Genomic DNA, 15,691 nt, shown 5'->3' with positions numbered 1-15,691 from the left:
GGACTGTCTGCTTCGCCCTGGCCGCCCGAGGGACTGTCTGCTTCGCCCTGGCCGCCCGAGGGACTGTCTGCTTCGCCCTGGCCGCCGCTTAAGCCGTTCCCCCTTGTTCCTGTTCCCCTCCATGGACCTGGCCCCCCATCCCACCCCCTGATCCTCCGCCTTTCCACCTCCCGCCTGGACTCTTGTTTTGTTTGTTTCTTGTGGTCTTGGAGCGTCTGGTAGCCGCTCCGTAGAGGGGAGGTTATGTCACAGTGTCTGGTGGTTCCCTGGGTTTAACATTAGAGGTCTCAGTTTTCACGGTGTCTAGGCATTTTTACTACATTTCCCATAATCCTGTCTGTCACTGATTGTTAATTTCCTTCAGCTGTTTCTCGTCACCTTGTTTGCACTTGTGTATATATACCCTGTCTGTTTCAGTGTTTGTCACGGACAGTGATGGGCAGTAACGCGTTAGAAGTAACGCGTTACTGTAATCCCATTACTTTTTTCAAGTAACGAGTAAAGTAAGGGATTACAATTGCAAAAACAGTAATTAGATTACTGTTACTTCCCCGTAAGGAGGCAGCGTTACTGCGTTACTGTGATTTTGTTTCGTTAGACTGTCTCGTGAGTCGTGGCTTAATTTGAGCCGGAACACGCCCGACGTTGGATACTGAACCTTTTTTATTGGATCCGGCACCTCCTATGTCACTATGGAAAATTAATCGCCTAAATAAAATAAAAAAATACTATTTGTGTAGCCTAGTGTTCAATGTTGTTATCGATAGAGCTGCGCGAATGGGGTATTATTTATTTAATCCGCAACCGCATCACAAAACTCATCATCCGTAAATGCTGATGCGAGCCGCGAGAAAGCCCTTGTCTGTTCTAGAAAGAATGCAGCAAAGATATTTAATGCTAATGTATCATGAGACATAGGCCTACGCTGAGTTTCATTCATTTATGAGGTGCGCGCTCTAGTTAACAATGAAAGTGAAAGTGAACGTGGCGCGCCGGCTCCTCCATGTCACGGTTATTGTCTGCTATATTTGCCTTGTATTTGTTAAATACATGCAAATGGTTGATGAAACATTTATTAAAATAAGATACAAAAAGAAATTCACTTTAAAGAAAGGCTTTTAACAATGCAATGCAAGTGAACGCGGCGCGCTACCGCCTCAATGTCACGGTTATTATATTGTCTGCTATATTTGCTTTTTATTTATTAAATACATGCAATTGGTTGATGCAATATTTATTAAAATTAAGATACAATTTATACAAAACGAAATTCACTTTAAACAAAAGCTTTCTACAAAGGAAAACTCCATGAAATGGTAAAAACATGTCTGACGATTTACAAAAACAAAACGAATCTGCTCTTTAATGTTAAAAGACGTAACTGTTAATAATTTGGAATACAGTCATGAGAGACTTTCATTTTAATTAGTTTATTGCTGTATTTTATTTGAATCTAATCGAATAGAGGATTTTACAAAAAAATATTTGCATTTTATATGCTGGAATATGCAGAAATATAAGTTAACAGAAGAAGGACTTTGTGTATTTCGTTAAAATATGGTGGACTGCAGAAATTGGTTAAATGTTCAACATTTTTCTTCAAGTCTGAGACTGTTGCATTTAATTAAATTTTTGGTTGATGCAATGTGCATAAAGTTAAAATATTGAAACTAATTAAACAAGTTTTAAAAAAGAGAATGTTTAATTTGATTCAATTTTAGATGATGGAATATGCAGAAAGAATAGAATTAGGCTGAAAGGTCTGCTTTTATAGCATATTCAGGTCGTGCATCATGTTTTTAATTAACTAGTAAAGTAACTAGTAAAGTAACTAATTACTTTTGAAAATAAGTAATCAGTAAAGTAACTGGATTACTTTCTTGGAGAAGTAATCAGTAATCAGTAACTAATTACTATTTTCAAGTAACTTGACCAACACTGGTCACGGAGTCCTTGTAGATTGTCCCCACACTTCCGTTGTGCTTTCAATCCTGTTTTCTAGTGTTTGTGTTTCATGTTTTTGGATTGCCATTTTGGATTTTGACCCTTGCCTGGACTGGTTGTGAGTACGGATTTCCCCAAATAAATACTGCGCTTGGATCTACCTTTTCCTGTGTGTGTTCGTGACATCCTGTCCCTGTAAAGACTTTGAGGATTATAATGTTACATACGCACACACCAAACACTCGTTTGGACTATTTATTTTTATTTTGTGTTTTTTTTATTTTACTTTTTCTTTTTGTTGAAATCGAACTAAGAAAACTGAGTCTGAAAAAACGAACTTTAAGACATTAGTGAATCAAGGACTCAAGGTCCTTTTTTTTTTTGGTTTGGTTGTTTTGGTTGTGAAACCTTGAACTGAACTTGAACAGCAACCCCCTTCTGTTTTCATTAATTTTGGTGTCATTTGTCATGTAGCCATAAGGCAAAGCATAAAATACCAACTTCTGTGTGAAAACTAATCTTTGTGTAATTTTTTTTTTTCCAAAATGTTTTCTTAAAATATATTTTTTTATCTAAAACCCTTCAATCTCTGAATGTGTGTCTTTAAGCCTTATTCTATGTTATTTTGGGTATTGGAAGGAATTTATTTTGTGTAACAGTGGTTTGAGCTAATTTCTGGGAATCTAAACTTCATTACATATATTTTTTTTTACTTGACAAGTTTTGACTTGTCTGGCGCCCGAACAATTTAAATTTAAAACGTACTAATCTAATTTGATTTAGGGCAGCCACCGTTACAGTGTGTCTATTTGACTCTAAGGCAGACTAAGGCAACACACTCCTCCTTCCTTGTTCTAAATCTCTCTGGGTGTATTCCTCCCGCTTAACCTCCAGTTTAGTCTATAACTTCATGTCATTGGGGACACAAGTAATCCAATAATGGCACACCATCAGAATATTGTTTTCATGACTCTTGTAGTCTTTGGGATTGTACTGAGTGGGTATGTAATTACTCTGTATCACTATTCGTTGGTTTGACTTTCTATTTGGTTTGTGAATTGATGTGGTAATACCTCAGTATTAATGCAAACTCTTAATTAAGTGTCTAGAGTCATTTTTGTTGGTAACTTCGCCACTGCTTGACATGTGACCAGGAGGATTATATATGTTTGTTTTAAGAAATGCATAACATAAATACAAACATGATGGACTTAAAAATACAAATTCAAAATGTTTGAGCAACACAAATGCATTTTTATCACTATCATTTGTAGATTATACATATTTTTTTATCTTACACATTTATATATATATTTTTTTTTAAATAGATTGCAACTGGGCTAAACAGAGGTAACTGTTCACATATTATAGATAACAAACAATATTCAAAAAATCTGCAAACAGATTTAAGGGCATTCCCAGAGACAATGAAAGAATGTTCCGATACTGTAGTTGCATTTAGGACATTGCAGAGATACTGTAGTATTTATTTTGCTGTATTTATTTGGAGACATATAAGCTCTATGCACAATATTAAATTACATTTCTTTGAATCTGTTGGAGACTGAAATATTCAAGGGTCTGATAATATCTTCCCAGACATTTTCGTCAATGTCACATTATAAGTTCTTACATGCCCTTGCAACACAATCAGATTGTCTGCTTTGTGATGGCTTATCATAGAGTAAAATTCAGAGCTATTCAGGGTAAGACTAGCATGTGTAATCTGAACGAAATGTCGTATCTGCATGTATTTAAAGAAATCCTTTTTGGGGCTATTACATGTAACTCATCAATTGACATAAAAACACTCTTATGGAATAAGTCATATCCTGTATATTCCCTCATCAATCTAGCTAACAAACTGAAGGAGCCCATACTAGTATGGTGAAAATTTGTGTTACCAGTCATTACTGAGCATGTTTACATGAATGTACTGACTTGTTGGCCGGGTTTACAAGCAAACCATTGTGTTTACAAGCCTTTATCAATTGCTACATAAGGCTATTTCCCGCAAGTGACGTATACGTAATAATTTGCGTATCTGACTCAGAGGATTAAATTTGATATGTTTGTTGGGATGTTAACCCTCGGTACGCATTCTGTTCTAATCATGAAATATATATTTTTTTCAAATAAGTTTTTATTACATGAAATAACTTCGATCATACAAATCAAAAGAGATTGTTGGGGGGTACTTAGTGAAACGTTGCCTATTTAATTGCACATTTCTTTTAGAAAGTGATAGATTTATATACTTCGGAATTCATGCAAACCAAAAATAAGTAGATCCCCATCATGTAATCCCTATCATTACCTATCATTTTGTAATGGGTGGTTGAAGCAGACGAGAAAGTAGGATCCATTTGCAGTTTATTACACAAACTACACAAACGTAAAATCAGACTCAGGAAACAGAACAACCAGCAAACAAACATTAAGCATTGACAAAGACTAAACTAGACACACAGGCTTAAATACAAGGGCAACAAGCTAAACAAGATAACAAGGTGGTGTGGCTAATTGGATGCACAAAGACTAATAAACATAACTGGGAGCTGCTAAACATGAAACAAGACTTATGACACATTTGGCTAACTCCACCTCACACTCATCACATGGAAGAGCTAACTCTGCCCTCTGTTGCCCTTTCCATAAAATATTGCTGTATTCATTTTCTGAAATGAAGAAATCCATTTGTTATTTATACATAAATACAACTTCTACAATAAACACATAAATAAAACACATTATAAAATAAAGAAATAACTGCAATAATATTGTTGATGCTACTATCTATAAAAAGTCCCAATGAGGAAATACATTACTGCAATTCCACTGTGGTACAGCGTTGCCCAACCTATTTTTACATATTGCCATATGGCAACATTGATATTTTCTCAATTTACAGTAAAACTATGTTAGACAAAGTTGGTTTGTGAATAACAATATCTAATATACTTATCAAAGATGCTGAAAAAAAAACTTGAGAAGAGATGTTTAGAAATGTGGTTAATAGAGCTATTTCTGGAGCACTTCAACAGGTGTCTTCCGCGTGAGAGTGACTGAAAGAGAGGTTTGGAGGCACATTCAAATGTCATGTGATTTAAAAACAGCACATCATTGGCTACCTTAAGGCCTGCCCTTTAATTCCCATAGTGCAATATATTGTTTTCCTTCTTCTTCTGAATAACAAGGAAATGAATAGAAATTAAATTGTTAAATTGAATAGCATAGTAGAGGGTTAAATAAAGCAATAAAAACCGAAGAAGAGTATTGCAACATGTCAGCGGCTTATATACTGTTATGAGCAGTTACAGATGCAGTACCGCTTCTGCACGAGATGAGAGCACTTTTATACATTTTTGGGTCAAGAAAGAATCTGAGTTTGCGATATAGCCTATTTTTTCCTCCCTTTCCTGCAAAACACTTACTCTGTCTGCGCTTAAATCCACAGTAAGGACGTGTTCCTGTCACATTGGGTGCAAATAGGCTAAAGGCATACCTTAAGAAACAATTAGCTTTTCACTCCTCCCAAAGTTCAAGATTGCAGAAAAAATATATGTACAGTGCTATGCATAAGTTTAGACACCCATGCTAGAGTTGACAAAAAAGAGGAATAAAAAATCATCTTTTGGAAATTGAACTTAATGCCTTAATTTAAAAAAAAATGGAAAAATCCAACCTTTAAGGACACCAATTTTCTTTGTGAATGAATAATGTATCGTAAATAAATAAATGTTCTTCCTTAAAATACAGGGTGCATAAGTTTGGACACCCCTATGTTAAATTCCCATAGAGGCAGGCAGATTTTTATTTTTAAAGGCCAGTTACTATATGGATCCAGGATACTCTGCATCCTGATAAAGTTCCCTTGGCCTCTGGAATTAAAATATCCCCACATCATCACATACCCTTCACCATACCTAGAGATTTGCATGGTTTTATTTCAGTTAGCCTAATAGCTGTTGCATTGAGATATGATCTTACGGAAAGTACCCCATGCCGATCTCTAGGTATAGTGAAGAGTGTGTGATGATGTGGGGCTATTTTAATTTCAAAGGCCAAGGGAACTTTATCCGGATGCATAGTATCCTGGATCCATGAAATAACTGGCCTTTAAAAATTAAAATCTGCCTGCCTCGATGGGAATTTAACATAGGGGTGTCCAAACTTATGCACACTGTATTTTAAGGAAGAACATTTATTTATTTACGATACATTATTCATTCACAAAGAAAATAGGTGTCCTTAAAGGTTGGATTTTTCCTATTTTTTTAAATTAAGGCATTAAGTTCAATTTCCAAAATATGATTTTTTATTCCTCTTTTTTGTCAACTCTAGCATGGGTGTCTAAACTTATGCATAGCACTGTATGTATTGAACATTGATGGAGCAACAAACTTTGTGTGAAAATAAATCCTGAACGTTTTTCATTTTGTTTAAAAATCTTATAAATGTATGAGGTGGCGAAGAGGGGCCTTTTACCCCACACACAACAAGGCACACATTGATTCAAATACTTTAGATAAATACATATGTTTTTAATAATGTCCAAGTTAATACTTGTTCAAAACAATCACTTTATAGTTAGGTATGTACTATTTTCTGTTTATTTTGCTAAAATATATATTTTTTTTTTGTGTATGTTATATATAGGCTAATGTAATTAAAATGTATTTTAAAAATACAGAAACAAATTATTTTAAAAAGTAAAGATTATGAAAGCATTGATGGAGATCCCATAAGATTTACAGTAGTAACAAAACATATTGTATTATATTAATATCATATTTTTAAACATGATTGTTTCATTATAAATATGGGTATATCTAAGGTGGACACCAACTTGGCTTAGGGTAACTAAACCCTAAACCAACTTTTTTTAGTTAATGATCTGTAAGAATTGGGCTTTATTAGTGCTGTTCGAGTAACTTTTTTGACATTTGGGTATAAAGTGTTTTAATTCTACAATATATGGTGTAAAAACGTCTGAGTGCTGCCCTCTTCAGGTTGAACGGTGTCTACTGCAGTTAAATTTCCCTTTGGATGTTTGGGTGACGTAGGCTAACGCCCGTTTCACACATACTCCGTATGCAGTGCGTTTGCGGTGCGTGTTGCAGTGCGTGTGCGGTACTGGAGCAGCACGCGCTATAGTGCTTTCACATATGCTGCGTTTGCAGAGTGCTACTGATACGTAGTTTATGTGTCACAAAATAAAAAATGGGTAGGCTAAGTAATTTTGATTTTAAAACCAAACTTTAACTTTGACATTGTTACAGACATTACAACAGTATGAAATTAATTTTAATCATTGTGATTCTTTGTTTTAGTTCGAGTTGGTGACAGAAGAAAAGCTATCACGCTATATCTGTTGCTAAGATATAATACACAAATATTTTAAATTAGAATACAAATGTATAAATACTGATTATAAATGCATATTTTAAGACTGAAAAAAAATAAGAACCGGGAGAGGGCTAGCCCCCAGAAGACAAAGGACCTTTTTGGAAATTAACATTTGATATAATAATTATTGTTAGCACATGCCACTACATTAAAACGAGTATTTTTCCTCTGCTATAAATAAGGCTGGCTGAAGCACCAAAAAGTTAAACATTTTGATTTACAATTACATAGTCAAAATTAATTTTAACTAGCCTACATAACTATAACAAACTTATAATTACACCCTGTTTAACTTTATATTCAAAAATAAAACTATATAATGTGATTTACTTATGAATTCATATAGGCTACAACTACATATTCAGATGTTCATTTACATTTAATAAATTCGCATGACATGAAGGTTGAATGTGACGATAAACAAAATAAATAAAAAGGGCAACACAGTAGGCCTACATATTCATGTTTAAATAGAACAACATGCAGCAATAATATATATTTATATTCTCGTTTAAAACGTTTTTAATTTCTTGATCCTGTAATTTAGTAAATGTAGAACACATTAACTGTAATTATGAGTAGCTATGATCAAATTATTACAGTTTCTTGTCAATCTATTTTTATTTCAATGTGAACAATACGCTGCAGTGCGGTAGCCTGGCACCGCCCTCCTACGTACTTCCGCTCGATTTCATTTCTCTTCAGTACTTAGGCTGCGTTCGAAACCGCGTACTTCCCTACTATATAGTAGGGGAAAAGAGTAGGCGAGCGAAAAAGTATGTACGAATCATAAAAGAGTAGGCGAGAATTACCTGGGTGACGTACTAATTATCGCGAGATTCGGACTTAAGTGCGTTCGAATATGCCTACTTTCCTACTATATAGTAGACGAAAACAGTACGTGAAGGAAGAAGTACGTTCGAAACATCAGTATTCATAAAAGAGTAGGCGAGGAGTTCCCGGATGGCTTACTGCTTCCAGACAGATTTTCGAGTGCAGTCCGATGGATACTCTTCTATCCCAGGAGGCCACGCGAGAGGATACGTCATTATCAAACATCACGGAGATCAGCGACGCGCGGGGTTTCAAATGTGAGTAAACACGGTTCCTTGTGTTAAAATTGCATGTGTTAAACTACTATAGAGTAAACGTTTTAACTGTTGAAGATGTAAAGGAGTTAGACAGTATAGTATAGTTGTGATTTTGCTGTAAAAACACGTTTTATTATGTATAGCTCTAGCTGACAGGGGAGCTCCAGTAAGGACACGTAAGTTACGTCTCTAAAGGGGATTTACATAAACATCTTAAAGACGCTTATTTTAAACGTCTATTTACATCTGACAGGAAAATCTTTTATAAGTATTGCAGTGTTGCACAACATGAAATATACATCTGAGTGGTATATGTGCTATTATGTAGAACAAATCTATAAATTAACTAAACATAAGTTATCTATTTTATTTGTCCATTAGTACTGTTGATAAATTGAGGAACATCTATGTTGGATAAAAAGTTAAAACAACCTCAACATGTAAATGTAGTGGTCAGAGGTCCACAGAGGTCATGGGAGTCTTGTCTGGATGTTACAGGGACAGAAGAACAGATGTGTGTTTATCCGGTGGAGAGTGGCTCATGAAGCTGATGCTGCATCAAAGGCTTTGAGTGAGTATACTACAGAAATTAATAACAACAACTATTTAAATATTAAGTTGTAGTTTATTTTAATTATTGTAATTTCAAACAGAACTATTAAAGCACTTTTCTGATACTCTATTTCTGTGCATTTGCTGCTCAGCTGTTGTGGTGGAGGACCACAAGGAAAGATGATGGCGGCATTTGTGAAAAAAAGCGTTCTTGTCTTCTAAATAATACTGAAATCAAATGACATTGTGCTGTTAAAATGACTGCTTTTGTGATATGTTTGTGCATTTTTGTAGGATCTGAAATGTCAGCAGACTGGTGTGAGCACTGAGGATGAGGAGCACAGAGCTGAAGATCGTGCCATGGACGAGACCCTCCATCTCTCCACCGGCCCTTATTGCCTCAGATCGTGAAGCACAACACATCACGCAACAACCTCCGGCACGGCTCACCTCTGGTGGTCGGCTGGTTCATCAGAATAAAGCCGCAGAATGGGAACCGCTGTGTTGAGATGGCAGTAGATGTGGTTCAGCGCCTGTAGTCTACATGATTGTAGTTTGAATAAAGCTTTGTTTCATGTGTTGACTTGTATATGCATTTGTTTATTGTGTGGTGACTTTCATTCATTCATTTACTCATTTATTAATATTTATCATTGTTGTCAGTAAATCAAATATAATTATTTAATTAATTAATGCTTTAATTAATTGTTTGAATGAAAATGTAGTCATGAGGTGTATATATATATATATATATATATATCATATTATGTTTGCATTCATAATATGAGATTGTATACACAGGAAAAAGGTTGAATATCTTAATATATATTTTCTTAAATAAGTAATTATAATACATTTAAAAAATGCATTTTTTGATATTTATAGGCCTGAGGGATGAAACGACAGAAAAAGAGGAAAACAGCAGTAAGCCACTTTTGCTTGTGGATGAAAATGTTTGGAAATATAATTGAACAACATATTAGATAGAAATAGAAATGAACAACATATTCAAAAGATGACAATTTGGAGATTTCATTATAAAAATAAATAATATCGTTAAGGATAAAACGGTGGGTCACATATAAGTAGGGTTAAATATAAGAACTTAAATCAACCCTAAATGTATTCACAAAATAAATGGACAGCAGTTTCTTTAAAAATACCATAAAATGAGCAAGTTTAATCAATATCAAGATATTTACAGATAGATGAATTAAACGTGTCGTTCAAATCTTTTAAGTTGTTGCACTTGTGATAACGCGGCGTAGGTCACATGATAACGTCAACATGGCAGATGTCCGGTTCGCATTCATACTTAACGAGATTTGGCTATAAAGTACCTACTCTTTTAGCGCTCGTTAAGTAAGTACTTATTGAAATTAAGTACCTACTCATTGAGTATGCGGTTTCGAACGCAGCCAGAGTCTGGCCTCTCTCAAGAGAGAAACGTTAACTTCCTGGTAGGCGGGTACTCTTTTGAAGTTCAAAACTATTGGATCTGCCCTGAGTCACTCTGGATCTGTCACAACCAATCGCTAGCGTGTGGTCGTGACGTATGGCATGCGACGGAACTGGCCGGAAACAAGAACGAAGTTTTCAAACACCAACCGGGAAGACATTTCACTTCATTCCCTAACTTCAACAGAAACATTCTGTCCAAGGTCAACTTTAAGGACTTATGGCAATGGATGCGTGCCCGGCTGAAAGACTGGAGAGCTGTAGCACTTTAACTACTTCCTTGCATATTTTGTAACTTTGAACGTTGATGTACATATTTAATTATTTATGTACAAAGAGTAAATATTTAAACAATGTCTATACACTAAGTGTCCCTGTATATAATGTTACTTTATCGATTATAATTAGCAATCAATAATCTTACTCTGTGTGCAGGTGTATAATAAACGGCACTTTTTCTTATTACTTCTTATTTCTTATTTATAAAAAGGAGTTTGCACAGTTTTATTTGACATTTATAGTTTATTAAAACACAATTTTTAAACATTTACAACATGTAAAACTGACAGAACAACCAGGTTCCTACAAAAGTACACAAGGAAATCAAAGCCATTTGTTGTTTAGCAGCCAGGACTCGGGGCTTCCGAACACCAGGCTAAAGTTTCCGTCCAAAATGTCACGGTCATCGTGAACGCCGAGCTGAGCAGCACGAACTCCTAACTTTTCTGCCTCTTTCACTTGGTCCTCTTTTTGCGCGCGTAACGCGTCTTTGCATTGACTTAACATTGAAATCACTCGCGCCGGACGCGCTATTCGCGTCCGGTGTGAACGCACCATTAGCCAACTCATTCACCACTAGCGGAGTGAGCTGGAAAATCAAACTTTTCCCGAACCCCGCGGGGAGGAGGGCCACAACATCATGGCCACCAACAAAACGTCTCAGGTTACAACTGTAACCTTTGTTCCCTGAGAACAGGGAACGAGACAATACGTCATCGACGCTTTGGGGAACGCCTCAGGCGTGACAGGTGTCTGAAATCACAATCAAATCACGGCAATCACATTGACCGGCGACAGCCCGTGAATCATTACGTGAATGATTAACGTGCGACCTGGAAGTATATAAGGGCGCCTTGCAAACATGACAAATCATCCTTCGTCTGAAGGGACTGTTTGGTAGGCAGGCCCCGAGGCATGGCAGGGAGACGTATTGTCTCGTTCCCTGTTCTCAGGGAACAAAGGTTACAGTTGTAACCTGAGACGTTCCCTTTCGAAGGGAACTCGACAATACGTCATCGACGCTTTGGGGAACGAAATACCCACTCCGCCATGCTGAGGGGAGTGCATGCCAGGAGGCAGTGACAACTGTCAGAACCAGCAAATTCAAATGAAATGCAAGAACCACTCACCCTCAGGTCACACTGGGCTGTCAGTGACAGCATTCCCTACGGTCATAGCCCAAGCTATAAGCCTAACAGGAGGAACTCCAAATATGTAATCCGAAGGCCTACCTGGGCCTGCTCAAAGGCCTAGGACCACAACTTCAATTTAGAAGGGGTCCCTTCTAGGGAATGTGGCTAGGGAACCCGAGGGAACCCCAGCCAGTCACTATTCGGGGGAATATACCACCCGAAATGCCACCAGGACGGCCTGACCTGGTGTCACTACGTCGGACACTTCAGTCTGGCCAAATTCCTGTCTGTCTGGAGACAGAGCCTCTGGACATTTGCCTTAGGTAAGGCATCCAACCCGAGGGACTGCGAAGCTGGCAGTGAACCCTCAGCCCGGATCTCAGAGACGGGATATCCCGGAGAGTATGACTCAGCATAGTGCTTTACAACCCTTGCTAGAGAGGGGAGTATCTCTACTCGATCCATGGATCTACCCAGTGTTTGTGTTTGAAACACTGAGGAGGCCTGTGAAGGCCTAGGGGCTGATCTAACTGGGAGGCCTCACGAGAGGCCTACGACCGTCTGACCAGACTCAGGAGTCCAAACACTCATAGAGACCCTTAGTGAGGGGAGCAATGGACCGACTGGTAGGAACCAGGCTGTAGGCAGAGTAAGAAGTTCCCGGAGGGAACCAGAAGCAGAGGATGAACACTTTAGTTGAGCCAGGGCACGAGCTCGCTTTTAGCAACGGCCTAATAAGGCCAGCTGAACTGATAGCAGGCGGCCACTAGCTTCCAGAACCCAGCATGGTTGGGGAACCACTCACAGGGAGGCCTGGAGGCCTACTACCTGATAACCACAGTATGTGGGAGCTCATAACCAGGAAGGCCTGGTGAGGCCTGTAACCTGATAACCACAGTATGTGGGAGCTCATAACCAGGAAGGCCTGGTGAGGCCTGTAACCTGATAACCCCAGTATGTGGGAGCTCATAACCAGGAAGGCCTGGTGAGGCCTGTAACCTGATAACTCCAGTATGTGGGAGCTCTCATGACCAGGAAGGCCTAGTGAGGCCTGTAACCTGATAACCACAGTATGTGGGAGCTCATAACCAGGAAGGCCTGGTGAGGCCTGTAACCTGATAACCACAGTATGTGGGAGCTCATAACCAGGAAGGCCTGGTGAGGCCTGTCACCTGATAACCCCAGTATGTGGGAGCTCTCATGACCAGGAAGGCCTGGTGAGGCCTGTAACCTAGCGACCACAGTGTGTGGGAGCTCAAAACCAGGAAGGCCGGATGAGGCCTGTAACCTAATAACCACAATATGTGGGAGCCCACATTCAGGAAGGCCGAGTGAGGCCCGTAACCTGACATGTGGAGACTCATAACCAGGAAGGCCTGGTGAGGCCTGTAACCTGATAACCACAGTATGAGGGAACTCACCTTCAGGGAGGCCTGGTGAGGCCTACTACCTGATAACCCCAGCATGTGGGAGCTCATGACCAGGAAGGCCTGGTGAGGCCTGTAACCTGATAACCACAGTATGTGGGAACTACCTTCAGGGAGGCCTGGTGAGGCCTACTACCTGACAGCCACAATACTTGGGAGCTCACATTCAGGGAGGCCCGGTTAGCGGCCTACCACCTGATAATCACATTACGTGAGAACATGCCTTCAGGGAGGCCCGGTGAGGCCTACTACCTGATAGTAGGTCAGGCTAGCTGTCCAGTTGCCTGTCCTTTGGGCTTGCCTACAGGGAGGCCTGGTAAGGCCTACTACCTGATAGCCACCGTAAGTGGGAATTCACCTTCAGGGAGGCCTGAGGAGGCCTACTACCTGAAAGTAATCTTAAACAACTGGTAGCTAAGAGCCCTGAATCTGGGTGACGGTTCGAAGGCGGCCTGCTAAGGCCAGCCCACTGGGGACTCGCCTATCAGGGAGGCCTGGTTGGGCCTACTAGCTGACAGCAAGTCAATCTGCTCCAAAGGTACACTGTTGGGAATCATACCACACCAACAAGTAAGTCCCACAATGTTGGGACTCACTTCCGAGGAGGCCTGTTTAGGGCCTACTACCCATCAGTGAGTCAACTGCCCGAACCACCAAGGCCAGCAACACTTTTTTTTTTGAAGTGAGCTGGCCTACAGCGCCCACTTGGGGGCTGCCCATACAGGAGGCCTGCTGAGGCCTACTACCTAATGGCGCAGCCTTCGTTGGCAGATAAGCTGTTTACACAGCGCCTACAGCATTCTGGTACCTAATCACATTGCCCATGGCAGTGTACTCAGCAAAAGCGCTAGCACCCTTTGAGCAAGGGGAGTACAACATACGCCACTCTGCCTCAATGGAGGCCCCAGAGCCAGGGGCCTACCATCTGTAAGCATGGGCGTCAGCTCATGGCAATGCTCTGGCTTCAGGGGAGCGTACTTCGACCAAAAAAGAAGTGAAGGCTAGAACTTTCCGCTCAACCCGAGCCATAGTGGTGCGAGGTAGGATAATACAGAACTGAAAGTGAAGGACTCAGACCTGCCCTGTATCACAGGGGAATACTCTCCACCTCACCCTGAGGTTTACCAGGGTGCGGGCCCGCCAGTGGCTCTAGGGGTGACAGAAAAAGTATCTGTGCCCAACCTAGGGGAGTGGGGCTTGTTTGTGAGCCAACCACCTACAACCCGACGCTTGAGCAGTAGCTCAGCGAGGTGAGTAAAGCCTATACTGGCAGCCCATATCCGTATGCTAGTTCTGCACGGCAGGGTCGGGCAGACAGACCCAGCCTCTTCGTGAGGCGAAAGGCGGCCTAACCCTGCTCAATAAAGACACATTGTACCGGGGAGGCCTATTTGAGGCCTAACCCAGGATCTTTATAAACCATGCCTCTGCACCACGCTGCATTACACTTGTCGCCCCAGAATGCAGAGAAGGGGGCGGGCCTTGGCCTAACGACTCCCATTGGAGGAGGCTGTCATACAGGGATGCTAGGAACCTATATTCACACAGTGAAGGCTCAGAGGCAGAAATGCTTAAGCAGAGCGCCTCCACTATCCCTGGCACAGCCTAGGCCAGCTACAGAGGCGGCCCTGGTGAGGGCCAGCCTGCAAGCATAGATCTACCTGAGGGCTCGGAGGAGCCACAGCCTTACTAGAAAAATAGTTATTATTTCATACAACTGGCTGCAGAATCGCTCAGCCCACTGAAAACCCAAACAGAGCTCAAGGGGGCGATGTACTCAGGAAGGAAGTCAGACGGTCCCATGGACCGGACATAAGATCTATCTGAAGCACTAGCGTCAGTCTATACTCCAAGATAAAAATCCTATGGGAGGGAGACCAACTACTCTACCCTGAGGTGGCTAACAGCCCGAGGGCTAAGATAGTCGTTCTAGCCACCTAAAGGGGGACTTCAGGGCCCTAATAATCCAAAAATGTACCTTACATGACCCCATAGCTCTATACAGGGAACGAGGTCTGTAGAGAGATAAATTTTAGTGTTAGTTGCACACAAATTACTCTTAAAGAAGACCACTCAGCTCACCTGCGGCGTGCGAAGTGAAGACTTACCAGACAGTTCTTTATGAACATGGGGTCTACCACCTATACATGCCTGAAAGAGGCACTCTCCTAACCAAGCAGAGGCAGGCCAACAGAACATTGTTCTAACCATGAGCCCAGCCTCAGGCCTGATGTAGAAAGTGTCTGGGGAGTCGGGGAAGAGAGGAGAGGGCTAAGATATAATCACGCCCTCAGGGGGAGGTGATCCATGCCAATGCTGTGTGCAATCGTGCTGGATCACCTCCCTCAGATCCCTCTTCTTGCGGGAGTTGCACCTCTACAGCGATCTACTCCTCCAC

The 15,691-nt window shown here is 40.4% G+C and overlaps 1 protein-coding gene across 1 annotated transcript in view; it reads left to right on the top strand.

Moving 5' to 3' along the window:
* Positions 1-2,740: 2,740 nt before the first annotated feature.
* The window catches only part of LOC306990967 (globoside alpha-1,3-N-acetylgalactosaminyltransferase 1-like), a 37,972-nt gene continuing 25,021 nt past the window's right edge, over positions 2,741-15,691 (top strand). The window contains exon 1 of the mRNA XM_079598336.1: positions 2,741-2,945. Within this exon, the coding sequence (XP_079454462.1) occupies positions 2,884-2,945 (62 nt within the window). The 5' untranslated portion in view covers positions 2,741-2,883. The remainder of the gene's footprint in view (positions 2,946-15,691) is intronic.

The sequence above is a fragment of the Phoxinus phoxinus genome (genome assembly GCF_949152265.1).
Source record: "Phoxinus phoxinus genome assembly, chromosome: 2".
In the NCBI taxonomy this organism is placed as follows: domain Eukaryota; kingdom Metazoa; phylum Chordata; class Actinopteri; order Cypriniformes; family Leuciscidae; genus Phoxinus; species Phoxinus phoxinus.
Note: the sequence above shows the minus strand (reverse complement) of the source record. Positions and strands in the feature narration are given on the sequence as shown.